Source organism: Aspergillus neoniger (genome assembly GCF_003184625.1).
Source record: "Aspergillus neoniger CBS 115656 unplaced genomic scaffold BO87scaffold_102, whole genome shotgun sequence".
Taxonomy (NCBI): Eukaryota; Fungi; Ascomycota; class Eurotiomycetes; order Eurotiales; family Aspergillaceae; genus Aspergillus; species Aspergillus neoniger.
This window is the reverse complement of record NW_020291230.1, coordinates 1-14,805: the sequence shown is the minus strand read 5'-3', so window position 1 is coordinate 14,805 and position 14,805 is coordinate 1. Positions and strand designations below refer to the sequence as shown.

General features: G+C 32.7%; 4 protein-coding genes across 4 annotated transcripts; 1 reads left to right on the top strand and 3 right to left on the bottom strand.

Moving 5' to 3' along the window:
• Positions 1 to 7,067: 7,067 nt before the first annotated feature.
• Positions 7,068 to 8,093, bottom strand: BO87DRAFT_322970 (NADP-dependent oxidoreductase; the record flags this gene model as incomplete). Its single annotated transcript, XM_025620005.1, has 1 exon — positions 7,068 to 8,093. One exon carries the CDS (start codon positions 8,091 to 8,093, stop codon positions 7,068 to 7,070), a length of 1,026 nt encoding a protein of 341 aa, XP_025473591.1.
• A 2,437-nt stretch (positions 8,094 to 10,530) lies between these two features.
• BO87DRAFT_381535 (uncharacterized protein) lies at positions 10,531 to 11,361 on the bottom strand. The gene is made up of 2 exons (XM_025624555.1): positions 11,341 to 11,361; positions 10,531 to 11,281 (listed from the first exon to the last, which is right to left on the bottom strand). The coding sequence occupies exon 2, from the start codon at positions 11,162 to 11,164 to the stop codon at positions 10,772 to 10,774; it is 393 nt and encodes a 130-aa protein (XP_025473590.1). The 5' UTR covers positions 11,165 to 11,281; positions 11,341 to 11,361; the 3' UTR covers positions 10,531 to 10,771.
• Positions 11,362 to 11,656: 295 nt separating this feature from the next.
• BO87DRAFT_464036 (sodium:calcium antiporter) lies at positions 11,657 to 12,989 on the bottom strand. Its single transcript, XM_025629292.1, has 2 exons — positions 12,720 to 12,989; positions 11,657 to 12,664 (listed from the first exon to the last, which is right to left on the bottom strand). Exons 1-2 carry the CDS (start codon positions 12,885 to 12,887, stop codon positions 11,756 to 11,758), a joined length of 1,077 nt encoding a protein of 358 aa, XP_025473589.1. The 5' UTR covers positions 12,888 to 12,989; the 3' UTR covers positions 11,657 to 11,755.
• Positions 12,990 to 13,207: 218 nt separating this feature from the next.
• Positions 13,208 to 14,373, top strand: BO87DRAFT_392169 (uncharacterized protein; the record flags this gene model as incomplete). Its single annotated transcript, XM_025624990.1, has 7 exons — positions 13,208 to 13,249; positions 13,314 to 13,379; positions 13,637 to 13,703; positions 13,757 to 13,938; positions 13,980 to 13,996; positions 14,139 to 14,302; positions 14,363 to 14,373. The coding sequence occupies 7 exons, from the start codon at positions 13,208 to 13,210 to the stop codon at positions 14,371 to 14,373; spliced, it is 549 nt and encodes a 182-aa protein (XP_025473588.1).
• Between the last annotated feature and the right edge of the window lie 432 nt (positions 14,374 to 14,805).

Below are 14,805 nucleotides of genomic sequence, written 5' to 3'. Positions count from 1 at the left end.
TTCTGATTTTATAATTCATATTCTAATTCATAATTCATGCTCTAACTCATGGTTTATATTTTAATTTATAATCTATATCTTATCTCATAGTTTATAGAAGTTTTTTTTAACCAGAGCTGAGTCTTGATTCTAGTTCCAGTTAGAAAGAGCTTCCAGAGATTATTCTAATAAAAATATTTCTTTTTATTAATTTACTAAATTTAAATATAATTATCTACTCTACCAGTATAGTAATACTGCTGAAAATTAAAAGAATACTAAATAAATAACACAGTTCAAATATATTAGAATTTTAATAGAAAATCTTCTTAAAATATAATAGTATTATAGTCAGGAATATAATAATATTATACTTCTTTTTATTAGAAATCTAACTAATCAGAGTAGATTAAAGTATTTGGAATTCCTGTATTCTAATAGTATTGTACTGTAATATTATTATTTCTCTAGTATAGATTTTATTCTAATTTATAGATTTATATCTTATCTTATAGTTCATAAGAGCTCTTTTTAACCAGAACCAAGTCTTGATTCTGGCTCCGGTCAGAAAGAACTTCCGGAGATTATTTTAATAAAAATATTTTTCTCTATTAATTTACTAAATTTAAATATAATTATCTACTCTACCAGTATAGTAATACTGCTGAAAATTAAAAGGATACTAAATAAATGGCACAGTTCAAATATATTAAAATTTTAATAGAAAATCTTTCTAAAATATAGTATTGCAGTTAGGAATATAATAATATTATATTTTTCTTTACCAGAAATCTGACTAATCAGAGTAGATTAAAGTATTTAGAATTTCTATACTCTAATAGTATTTTACTGTAATATTATTATTCCTCTGGTATAAGACTCTCAGAGATCATTTTAATAAAAATATTTCTTTTTATTAATTTATTAAATTTAAATATAATTATCTATTTTACCAGTATAGTAATACTACTAAAAATTAAAAGGATACTAAATAAATAATATAGTTTAAATATATCAAAATTTTAATAGAAAATCTTTTTAAAATATAATAATATTATAATTAAGAATATAATAGTATTATACTCTTCTTTTCCAGAAATCTGACTAATTAGAGTAGATTAAAAGATTTAGAATTCCTATATTTTAATAGTATTGTATTGTAATATTATTATTTTTTTAGTATAAATAATCCTTTTTAATTAGAGCCAAGCCTTGATTCTAGCTCCGGTCAGGAAAGACTTCCGGAGATTACTTTAATAAAAATATTTCTCTCTGCTAACTTACTAAATTTAAATATAATTATTTACTTTACTAATATAGTAATACTGCTGAGAATTAAAAGGATACTAAATAAATAATATAATTCAAATATATTAAAATTTTAATAGAAAATCTTTTCAAAATATAATAATATTACAGTCAGGAATATAATAGCATTATATCTTTCTTTTCCAGAAATCTGACTAATTAAAGTAAATTAAAAGATTTAGAATTTCTGTATTCTAATAATATTATATTATAATATTATTACTCCTCTGGTATAACTGTACAGTTAAGAATAAATTACAGTTAAGAGATTATTTTAATTAATCTTAACTACTAGTTAGAAAAATCAGATATACTCAGAAGATTAATAATTATAGATTAATTAATAATTTATACAGAGTTTTTACAAGAATAATATACCAGTGGTAATATATTTTTAATTACTATATTATTAAAACAGATATTAGATTAATTATTAATTAATAATAATCTAATTTTCTGGCTAGTAGCCAGCAGCCTAATTACTTTTATATTAGAATTTTACAGATAATACTAGGAATCTAAATATAATTAAATTAGACTACTAGAGAGAAATATATTAATTATTATTTAAATTATTCTTTATATTATCTTAGTCAGTGGTTATAATAATAATAAGATTATATAATTTAAGTATCTATTTATATCTGGATATATGTGATATTATTAAACTAAGAAAAAATTAAATTTTTTTTTTAATAATATTTTATTTTTAGAATCATCATCAAGATTATCTATATTCTTATTTTTATTAATATAAAAGATTATTATTAGCTTATCATCTTCTTAATTCTTAACTGTGAATATAATAGAATCTAGAGAAAGATTATTAAAAATATTCTAATATTTTTTAGTAATGGTAAAGTAATCAGTATATATCTAGAATATAAAAACTTTAATAATCTTAGAATACAGGCAGCTCCAGTAATAATAATAAATATCCTGAGAATTATTAAAGAAATATTTAATACTAATATTATTAATTATAATAATTAGAAAGTCCCTAACTATATAATAAAGAATAGAAAACTAATTATAACAAGATTTGTAATAGATAAAAATATCAGAATATCTAATAATTTCTAGATAATTATTAGTATAAATATAATCTTTAATATAAGTAATTTACTATTCTAGTTTTTAATAATCTATATATCTTTAATATTAAGATAAATCTTGAGCTTCTTAAAAGTTATTATAAAAAATAAGAACTTCTAGTACTTTAGGATATTATAAAAAGTCTTATCCAGATCTAAGAATATATTAAAAATTATAAATAATATATTAATAACAGGATTCTGTTAATAATAAAAATAAAAGATTTTTTTAAAGATAATTTAATATTTAAGATATTAATTAATATTATTATCTAGCTAGGTATTCTTCTTGAATTTTTCAAGTTTTAACATAGGGTCTAGAACTGTTATAATTATATAAATATAATCTTTAACCTGGTAAATCTAGTAGTAGTATTTATAAAATTTTTAATATATATTCTCTAGATTTTGGAAGATCTTTTTCTTCTAGAATACCTGCTTTTATACCAGCTGATTAATAGATTAATTAAGATAATTAAAGAAATTATTATAAATATTATAAATTTTATAAATTATAGATCTACTGTTCTCTGACAAGCAAGAGATAAAGAAAAAAAAGAGATATAAAAACTTAAGTAAATATTCTAATTATTTCTATTCTATTGAAATAGAATAAAGATAATTAATATTATTATAATTCTAGTACTAGATAAAGCTCTTAATAATTAAATATAATTTATTTATATAATAAAGCATGAGATAAATTAAGTTTTATCAGATTTTATAGTTAAGAAAAAAATAATATACTGAAATAAATTCTAGCTACTGAGTAAGCTGAAATTTCTTCTAGTATTAAAAACTTATATTTATAAAATATATAATTTTCTAAATTTATAATTAAGAATTAGAGAAGTAGACAAGAGATAATAAATAAAATATAAAAATTATCTATAAAAATCTTATATAAAATATTTAAAAATTATTTATAAAAATCTTATATATTCTATCTCACAGTCTATGGGAGTCCTTTTTAACTAGAGTCTTAATTAATTCTAACTCTGAAAGTCCTTTTTAATTAAAGCTGAATCTTAATTCTGATTTTAATTAAAAAAAACTCTTGAAATCAGAATCAAGACTCAGCTTCAGTTAAAAAGAACTTCTATAAATTATAAAATAAGATATATAAGACTTTTATAAATAACTTCTAGAAAATCCTGTAGAAGCTTTCTATAAATAACTTTTATTATATATCTTCTTAATTATTCAGAAGATACTAGAAGAGATCTCCAGTTTCTTGTTATTATTCTTTTATATATATTCAACAGTTTTATTAATAATCTTAATTCAGAGTTTTTAAAGAAAAATATTAATAGAAAACTGAATAACATAAGCTAGACAGAAAATATAATACTAGTTTTAAATAATCTTTATAAGATTAAAGTCTATTAAAATATTATAAAAATAAATATCCTGGCTGAGTTAAACCTAGAGTTCTAATATAATAATACTAAATATAGTATTATTATTATTAATATTATCAGTAATTATATTTAATAACCAGTAAATAAGATAGTGCTTTTACAGGATTTCTAAGATAATCTTAATTAAATTCTTATCAGTATAAAATCTAGATACTGGTCAGAAATCTAACAGAATCTTATAATAATTTATATTTTCTATTAGAGAATATCCAGTTAAAATAAAAAATATTTTTTAATCTGAATTAATTTAATAATTAACTATAATTAACATACACCCGCTGTCTGGAAACTTTAATAATAATTAAATATATATCTTCTCTGATAGCTCTAAGAAATATTCTTTAATCTATATTTAATAGAAAAGAGTAGGTCTTCAGGAAGATACTAGAATAATAAAATTAATTATCTACTTAAATTAAATATATTTAATAGTATAAAACAGTAGACAGTAAATAATAAAAAAATATAATACTTAATTAAAAAAGTTCTTTTTATCATAGATAATAAAAATCTAGAAATAATATAATAGATATTAATAATAATAATCTGCTGGAGGATCCATTCATAAAAATATTATTAATAATTATATATTTATAATAATTCTTTCTCTAGTATCTGTTTAATAATTTACTTAAAGATATATTAAAATATTTATTTCTTATAATTTTTATAAAGATAATAACTTATAGAACTAGTCCTAGAATTATTAACTACTAGATACTGTAGAATATATAAATATATAATATAGAAAATATAAGAGATACTATCAGGAAATAATATATTTTTTTAAAAGTAAGCCTATATTATTACTGTTTTTTCTTGATTAAAGTAAAAGAATAGCTTTTAATCTTATATATAAGCCTGGCTAAAAATAGTTATCTTCTACCAGTTATAAAAACTTTTCTAGAAAAGCTAGATATAAAATAATTTTCTAATATCTTATAATATACTTAATATCAAGATTTAAAAAAAAAAATAATATAAGTTAAAAAGCTACTCTCTATCCAGCTATTATCATAATTTATAAAGATTTATAAGATAAAGAAAGAGAATTTAATAATATTCTCTGAGAATAAATTTAATAATTATAATTAATTTATAATAGGTTATCTATCTATACAAGAAATCAAAGAAAATAAAGAATAAGAAAAACTTAATTAAATAGTATTATTTTGCTCCTAAATATATGTTAATATAAATATAATCTATTATATTTATATATATTAGAGATATTTAATAATAGTAAATTTTTATTAGAGATATTTTTTAATCTTATCTACAGGTGAGAGTTTGCAGTATTCAGTAATTATTATATAAAATATTTCTAATATAATAAATAATCAGGTTTAATTAAGTAATATAAGAAGAAGTTTTATAAAGATATTCTATAATTATTATGATAATATTATTAATAAAATCTATAAAAATCTTTTACAGATTTTATTTAGAGAATACTGTCTGAATCTTTATATTTATAATTAATAGATTACAGGAAATACAGATTTTTAAATAGACTAAATAAACAGAGTTACACAGAATATTAAAATTAAATAATATAGATAATTTATAGTTTTTAAATTTATTATAAATACTTAGACAGCATTTTAAGTATATAAAAAGAATAATAAATTTATTTATTATTATATAAAATAATTTTCAGAGAGATTTACCAGCCTGGAAAGATAATTTAAAAAATATTAATAATTTATCAGTAATATATAATTAAAATAAAGCTGTAAATATATATATTTATTACTATTTTATATTATAGAAATAATTTTTTTTATAAACTTGATTATTACCATTATTTGAGATAATATTAGATTAAATAGATAAGAATAAGATAAAGCATGCTATTTTCTTTCTTCTAACTATTTTTAAAATTAAGAAAATTAGTCTTGTATTAATTATTAACAAAGATATAAATAATTAAAATAAATAATTATTAACCTGAGTATATCTTATCCATGTTAAGACTTAAAAAAATATAATAAATAGATCTTGATACTAAGAATAATTAAAACAATTAATTATCCTATTTTTGGTTATTCCGTGGTTAAGTATAAGAAAATCTTATATCTAACTATTAACCTGACAGCAGGTATAAATTTTTCTATTAATCTATTCTACCCTGGCCGTTAACCACTCTAGGAATATAATAGTATTATACTTCTTTTTACCAGAAATCTAATTAATCAGAGTGGATTAAAGTATTTAAGATTCCTGTATTCTAATAGTATTATACTACAATATTATTATCTTTCTAGTATAGATTTTACTCTAACTTACAGGTTTTACTGGTATAGTTTATAGGAATCCTTTTTAACCAGAGCCAAGTCTTTATTCTAGTTCTGGTCAGGAAGGACTCCCGGAGATTATTCTAATAAAAATATTTCTTTCTGTTAACTTATTAAATTTAAATATAATTATCTACTCTACCAGTATAGTAATACTGCTGAAAATTAAAAGAATACTAAATAAATAGCACAGTTTAAATATATTAGAATTTTAATAGAAAATCTTTCCAAAATATAATAATATTACAGTCAGAAATATAATAGTATTACACCCTCCTTTGCCAGAAATCTGACTAATTAGAATAGATTAGAGTATTTGGAGTTCCTGCACCCTAATAGCATTGCACTGCGATGTCATTACCCCTCTGGTGTAGACCCCCTGGTAAGGTATGGGGATTGTCGGCCATATAGAAATAGATAGCAGCACACAGATTAACAAAGATGATACACGGCTACTGGAGCCTTGCCATGCATGTTAATAACCGGACTCCGGCACAATCTAGTATTCTGGGCTCTTCAATGTGCTTTACTATAGGAAGTAATGGGCCTCGGACCGGGAGAGCGAAATAACATCAATTTTCCAGCAGTGTCGGACCTCCAGTCAAACAATTTATTCCTTCTAGATTTTGCAGGATAAATAGTGATTATGTCACTGATAGTATACGCTGATACACCCAGTCTGAGATCTAACTTTGAGATATAGTACTACCAAGGTAAAACAACAATGATGATATTGTGCCTGCGGCCTCAGAGATGAGATGATAATAATGCTGTTAAAAGGTCATACTTTTATGTAGGGTCGAAGACAGTTAATATGACAATTATGTATTCATATTCCACCTAAATGTTTTTCTTCTGCATTTCTACAATTGATAAAACCCTAATCAGTGTTGAATGCATGGATTGCACTTCATAACTTAAGAAACAAACCCTCAACCTACCTATTACCTGCTGTGATGGTGTCTCATCTACCTATTTAGGCCTAAGTCAAATACAATCTTTCCACTCGCATGGCCAGTCGCCAGCCTTCCAAACGCTGGCCGAAACTGCTCCAATGGCCACACGCTATCCACCCTTCCCTTACACATTCCCGATTCAATCAACTCGCCGACCGCCCCTAGTTGAGTGCCACTTGGTTGCATTACAAAGAATATATCTTTGACACCCCTTGTGTTCGGATTCTTCCATGGACAGACGGTTCTAGGAGGCTGGAAAATACTTACTACCGTGCCTTTCTCCTTCACTGTCCACCAAGCATCCTGGAGTGCTCGTCCTCCTATACAGTCAACCACCACATCCACCAGCCTTCCGTCCTCCTCCTCTACCCAGGCCTTCAGGTCAGTAACTTGGTAATTCACTGCATCCTTGGCCCCCATCGATCGTACCAGATCGATGTTGTCGGGTCCACATGTTCCGATCACCTCGACGCCCAGCACCTTCGCTGCAAGCTGCACAACCCACAGCCCAACGCCACCAGATGCAGCCGTGACCAGTATTCTTTTGTTTTTCCATGCCGCGCGCGCTTTGGGTATATCCATCACGCCCTCAGGAGGGACTATTCCGGCGTTAATAAAGAGAATCTGCCAAGCAGTCTCGGCTGATACTGGTACCGCAGCAGCCTCGACCCAGGTCAAAAGTTTTGGCTTAAAGGCGAGCTCGTCTGTAGTCGCGATTGTGAAATCACGAGCGTTGCCAGGTCCGGCATAATTTGTGCGAGCATATATCTCAGCCCTGGGTTGGAAAGGGGAATCTGGGGGCGCAGAGACAACGGTACCGGAGACATCGGGACATGGGATTAGAAGGCGATCAGTGGACGGAGGAAAGTTTTTCGGCCAGGAAAGCTCTCCGGCGCAAGGGGAGCATGCCTGGACATGAATCAAGTGCTCGCCTTTCGTTGGGTTGGGGTTGGCAACCACGTCGGTTTGGAGGGTTAGATCATCCGCATTAGATTCAGCGGTTGGCTGAATCAGAGCGCGTGCGGTTTCAACAGGCATGACAATTCCAAGGCCGTGATTGTTCTTTGTTAAATTCAGATTGGGAGAAAGGGTGGATGCATATTCCAATATCACATTAGAATGGTGATCAGAGGGGTGATATATATCCATAAAGTATGATCTCGGCCCTCGTATTCAGCAGGGGTACACCCTCAGGTTCCCGCAGCGCTTCGATCGGATTGGCTGCCATCATTGGAACCTTCGATCCAGACGAGCGATTTCTCGTATTCAATTCCATGATGCCCGGTAGGGTAGAAATTCTAGTAATGATGATGCAATATGCCTTTATTCGATCTCAACCAAATCTCTGGCTACTATTGTGCAAGATCAACAGCCAATTAGGTCGTCCTCTACGTGTGGCAATACCTCTCATATGTGATTTAGCCGTGGTAGGATAAAGGGGATATATATCAGCTATTTGAGATAACGAAATCGATACCTGTGCATAGCGGCTCGGTTGGAGTGACCCTTTCAACCAGCAGCTCTGCCAAGTCCCAGAAATAATACAATTAATCTTTACAAAGGAATGACATCAAGGCTACTCCCATAGGTGCTCTGCAAATAGTCTTTCTATTATGCGTTGAGCTGATAAATAGCCGGTAACAAGAAGGTAGTCAGTTTACATGATGGAGAATATATAGAGATATAGAAGTGCTGTTTCATCTTCTCCTCGTTGTTTGATTAGCTCCCATTTACTGGGATTGAGCAGTGTTGGAGAGTATTATTTTTATTAATTGTCCATTTGCATCCTCAGGATTTAAGATATATATTAAAGGCAATAGTACTATGGCAACCAGGGTAAATCATTTTCCGGTCACTCAGACAAGTACTAATACTTGCAGTACTAAGTAGAGATGCTGATCATACCCAAGACATTTTCAAGACCGCTTTTCTATTAACTGAAGGTTGGGAGAATAGAGAAGCAAGAAAGACACTTACATCTATACTTACTATCAAAAGATATTTGTACTGGAAATTGACTGTAAATAGTAACTGGATTTAGTATCAATAAAATAGTTAGTTACAGTGCTAGCTGTTATTCCCTTCCATGTCGGGAAACATAGAGACACTCTTTCAAATCCAAACCATGTGATACGCTAATCCTGATATGGCTACCTCCGTATTTAAAAATTTTGTTTTATGATTGCATTGACATATTGCAAAGCATATGAGACACGAGTAAATAATATAGTTATGTAGTACTATATATCTAAAAATAATCATCCCCACCACTATGGAGTTGTCCGCACGCACTGCTCCCCATAAGCTTGTTATCTGCAAACACCCAAACCACTTATAAAATTGCAAGAAACATCGATTCTTGGCAATGTAAGATGATTATCCATATGATACACAGCAAGAACAGGCTCACTACATCACAAATGGCAAAGGTAGAAAAGTATAGTGAGCATTCTATTACTAACATATGTAAGAACATGCACTTATTTGGTAGTGCCAGGTCTCCCCTAGTACCTGTCAGTTAACAACCAAGCATCACCTCTATCATGCTGGACGCTCTCTATGACCACCTCACCGAAAAGCCCGGCCTATATATAGCAGAGATGGTTATCTTCCTATACGATAAGTTCAATATATTACCATTGTCATCCAGCATTAGACATGCTCTTTCCCGAGCTGGCTGGACTAAAAGGAAAGCCCAGCAGAAAGCAAAAGAACATAATCCTGAACTACGAGTTTTCTACCAGTATAAACTATGAGTTTCGGTTGTATCATCTTGTGTTCGTCGACGAATCTGGATGCATTAAAAGAATGGAATATAAACAGGTCACTACTGGGCATGACACCAGTCTAAGTGTCAAAATTTCATCAAGGCCAGTACTACCAGATACTACTAGTATATACTCAAGACAGTATTATTCTGTCTTGTATCTTCGAAGGTTCAACTGATGCAGTATTCTTTAAATCATTTATTGAACAGCTTCTACAACACTGTGGGAGGTGGCCGGAGCCAAAATCCGTGCTTATCATAGATAACACATCTTCTTATCATTCCGACCGGGTCAAACAGTTGTGTTCTGACGCGGGTATTAAACTATTAAATTTGCTGCCTTACTCTCCAGATTTCAACCCCATCAAGGAGATATTTGCTGAGCTGAAGACTTATATTAAGAAAGCTTGGTCAGCATACGAAGAGAATCCCAACCAAGAGTTTCATGCCTTCCTCTGGCGGTGTGTTCATGATGTTGGTGCAAAACAAGAGAGCGCTGAAAGCCATTTCCGACATGCAGGTATAGTAATAGAGATTGTATAAGTGGCCGCCATAGTCGAATTCTATGTATGTATAATGAACAGCATAAGTCAGGCTGCGTAAACGTGTTCCAAGCCAGATTGGTTTACTGAGGCCCTCAAAATAATTTGGGCTTGTCGCGTAAGTAGTGGCAGGGCTGGGGTCGTCATATGCAGTGACCTATTTCGGCTCGCAGTTACTGATATCACGATAGCCAGGCGGCTAATTACGACATAGGCGGGGCCAACTTGTCAACGGCTCAGGGTAATTTCTTGCCGCTGATCTTATCTAAGACCTGAAATACAACGTGGTTCTGTACTCGGCAACAACCGAGGTCAGTCTTCTCAACTCCCGGGCATATTCTGCGTCGGAGGTCATTTTTATCTATCCCTTGAGCAATGTGTCGATCAATAGACTCCTCGGAGGCAACTTATAGGGTTGTATTGAATGTATTTTGATGATAAGGTGGAGGTTCCGAAGCGAGATGGTCTGTCGTATTCTTCTTGCATGAAGGTGAGATAGTGCACTTTGGTTGCTCTTCTGTAGATTCCTGAGTTGAAATCGTGCTGGTTGGCTGTGCATTGTCATTTAACGAACGCTGCTCAACCGAGTCCTCAATAGCGACGCTAGATGTCGCCTGCTGCGACGTTGAGCGAGAGGGTTGGCAGGAGGCTACCAAGGGCGTCCCGATCGCCGCAGGTATGGCCACCTTACGATCCGCAAGTGGATTTTGGTCGGCCAACTGCAGGTAACGCTTAACTGAGGCGGCGGAAATGCCGGGAGACAAAATTAGATTCTTGATGAGGTGGTTCTCCATCTCCATTTTTTGCAAGGCGATTCGATTCGCGATGTCCGTCTGCCGGGTTTCCTGCTGAATTGCACGTATTTGTTCCTCTAGCTCCCGGACGTAATCTTGTCTGCGAGCAAGTCAATCGGATGTCTGATAGAATTAGTTAGACTACGAAGAATCGCAGAAAATTTCCTTGAATTGCCGCATACCTGCTGCGCCTTTGCTTCTTGATCCATCGCATCTGGGCACTATAATGATGAGAACCCATAGAGTGAATTCTTTTCTGGTCGTGGTGAATCAGAGCCAAAACAACGTTCTGACTGGCAGAGTGTGGGGAGCGATTGGACCGATGCTATTCAGGTATAGAACAGGTTGAGAGGAGTCGTCCTTTCCGGGGCTGAGCGTACGCGGAACAGAACGGGGCTCCCTGTCCACGTGAAGAGATTACTAATAGTATTTTTGCCCAACTAACATTAACCTGATCGATCTGGCGCAGTGTGGATGCATAGTACAGAATTTCCCGCTCTCATATTGATATCTATATCTAAAGGAAGCTATACAAGTCTCATGTTCGTACATTGTTCCACAAATGGCGCTGAAAAATACGAGGACAGATTACCCTAATCAACGCCGGTAAACGGTAAACTCCAAGCAAAGGAACACGAGGTAGGTGACCAAGAGCACTACACCTGCACTCCTCCCAAGTCCTAAAAAGATGACAGCACAGAATACCAGAGAGGAGAGCCAGACTGCCACCAGCTCAAAAAGCACAAAATTATCTGCCTCTTGTGCCGGGTACCCTGCCACAGCAACGACACCAACACAGAGCGTCAGCAGGAAAATGTTGCTTCCTGCCGTCGTCGCGGCCATAATGCCACCGTGGCCGCGGGAACCACTAAGGATTGCTACCAGTTTTTCTGGCAGAGTAGTAGCAAAGGAGACAACAGTCAGACCGAAGACGGTTCCCGAGAGATGCAGGGAGTCGGCGATGGTGACGGCACTGTGGGAGAGGATATATCCCGACAGTGAAAGCGAGATGAATCCGAGAATGAGCTGGAATATGTGGTAAGGAAGGCTTCTGCATCGTCTGCTCCCTTTGTCTGTTGATGACGGCGCATGATCATTCGCGATGAGAGGAGAGGTCTCGGAGAGAGGGGCGTGGTTGGCGAATTCGTCGTCCTCGCTATCACTGGATTCTCCGTCGCTATCACTATCTGATAGTTCTGGGGGTGAGGCTACACCCTTATATATAGCGTAGATGATAGAGACGATGTAGAGGGCAAAAATAGCAATCAAGACCCCACCGACGATATGGTTTAATTGGTTGAAGAATGCCAGCATCACGAAGAGCGTCGTAACTATGAACAGCAGGGCCGAGTATAACTTTGCGCTACGGTCAAACTCCAGACCCCGGGGGTAAAAGAGTAGCCCTAAAGAAAAGGCGCCGAGGATGTTGGAGATAGTCGAGCCCATGACGTTCCCAAGGGCCAGGGAGCTGCGACGCTGCAGAATGGCGGCAACCACCACGGCGAGCTAATGAGGGATTAGCCAGGAGAGATATTGGATCGAATTGCATTGAATTGCAGACTTCTTCCCATTCAGCACCAGCAGTCAAGAGAGCAATAACAGTCTGCGAGATGCCTAGGCGTCGCCCGACAATGACGGTGTGGTCGATGAATTTATCCGCGCCATAGTCAAGAACAAACACACCTGCAATCAAAGTGGCAACATTAAAAAACAGAGCGTCCCAATCCATTGTTGTCTTTAAGTGTATTTCACGTATGTCCGGGGCAATGGAAATGGCGGGTACTAGAGGAAAAAATTAATACGTCTTGAAAATCAAGTCCCGGAAATCAATTATTATAACTGGGTTGATTCTCAGGAAGGTGCCCAGAGTCGTGGGTGCAGGTGAGGGATGGTCGTTAATTCACTGGCGCGACCCAAAATAGCTTAGTAAGTACTCTCAGATCATGTGACTGTCGCATCACCCATAACAATAATTTCAAATCACACCACCTCTTTCAATCTTCTTACCATCTACTAATACTACTACCACCACCACCACCACCGACCACCATGGCCAAACTCAAGGAAAACATAAGTATAACTACTTTCTCAGTAGTTTATAACTACTTGATATAAGAGAAAAGTAGTTTTAAACTAATTTTATTAATGAAAATAGAACTACTACAAATGGTACTTGTATACCGTGGCTGCTGGCCAGCTGGTGCTTCCCGCCCCTACCCAGGTCAGTATCACTTCAATGAAACCTTATTTATATACTTGCGAAGTAGTTAACAATTACTTGCCAACTACTTAGAATGATAACCTCGAGCATGAAGTCCATTACAGAGAGATCTTCTGCAGGATGGAGGGATGCACAAAGAGGACCATAAGTATATTTTCAACTACTTACTAATGACTTGCCAATTACTTGCTAACTACTAAAAAAAGAAGCAGTACTCATCTACAAATAATCTACACTCGTATTTATAAATTCATAAGGATTTTATTACCAAGGCTGGCAACAAGGGGGGACAGGCCTCACAAAAGCAGGTTAATAATGCTGTTAGTAAGTAAATTACTTGCCAGTTATTTGTCAATTACTTACTAACTACTTGAAAGAATGGTACAAGCAATTATTTAATGATTTTACTGCAGAAAAACAACTTTCTATACCTACACCTACTCATACTCCGAGATCCAAGACCGCTACTTCTGTCAGCCAAACCTTGGCGTCCAGTCCTCTTGGAAAGTTAAATATTAATAGATCTCATTCTCCTCTGCCCCTCTGCCAGGATAGAAAGGTAAGTACTTAATAATTACTTACAAACTGCTTATTAACTAGTTAGCATTACTTACCAAGTACTTAGACCCATCACATTACCAAGATGCGTGCTGAGATCAAGAATATGGATTATCCTTTACCCTGCAGTATTTGTCCAACTGCGAAAGATTACTGTAAAGATAAATAGATATATACATATTTTCTATAATTTGATTATAGTAATCTAGCACCTGAAGCTTCACAGCAAAAGAATAATACTGAGAATAATAAAGAACAGAATAAACAGTCTGAGAAGGAGCAAGATGAACATAATAAGAAATCTGAGGAGGAATCTGAGAAAGAGGATAAGGAGAAGTCTGAGGAGGAGAATGAGAAAGAGAAAAGTAAAGTGTAAACTAATTAAGAAGTAGTTTGCAAGTAATTAACAACTACTTGCAAACTAGTCTATACTTAGATCCTGATTAGGCCGGACCTCCTGTTTTATATATGGATAATCAGTTAGCAAGTAATTAATAAATACTTGAAAGAATAATCTACCAAGATTATAGTAAATATACTTTACAGAATATATATTCTGGCTCATATGTAAAGATATATATTAAAAATATTAAAGAAGAAGTCAAGTACTTAGTAAGTGGTTATAAAGTAGTTAGTAAGTACTTATATTAGCTAGATTAATCTAGATTTTAAAGCCATCTATATTACTTAATTAGATCCAGCTCCTGCGCCTTATTCTTAAGTTCCTGCTTTCAAACTTCCTCTTTCTATTTTTTAATTTCTGCTTCTAATTTTTGTAATTCAAGTTCCTGGCATCTCTACTCTAAATTAATGATATTACTTGAGACAGTACATTATAAACCCCTAGAAATAACAGTCCTAAGTACTT

Bases quoted from the DNA above. Each gene is read 5' to 3' on its own strand.
- BO87DRAFT_381535 (XM_025624555.1), bottom strand. From the start codon at position 11,164: ATGGAGATGGAGAACCACCTCATCAAGAATCTAATTTTGTCTCCCGGC.
- BO87DRAFT_464036 (XM_025629292.1), bottom strand. From the start codon at position 12,887: ATGGATTGGGACGCTCTGTTTTTTAATGTTGCCACTTTGATTGCAGGT. The intron at 12,665-12,719 runs GTCTGCAATTCA...ATCCCTCATTAG, and splicing joins CTGGTGCTGAATGGGAAGAA to CTCGCCGTGGTGGTTGCCGC.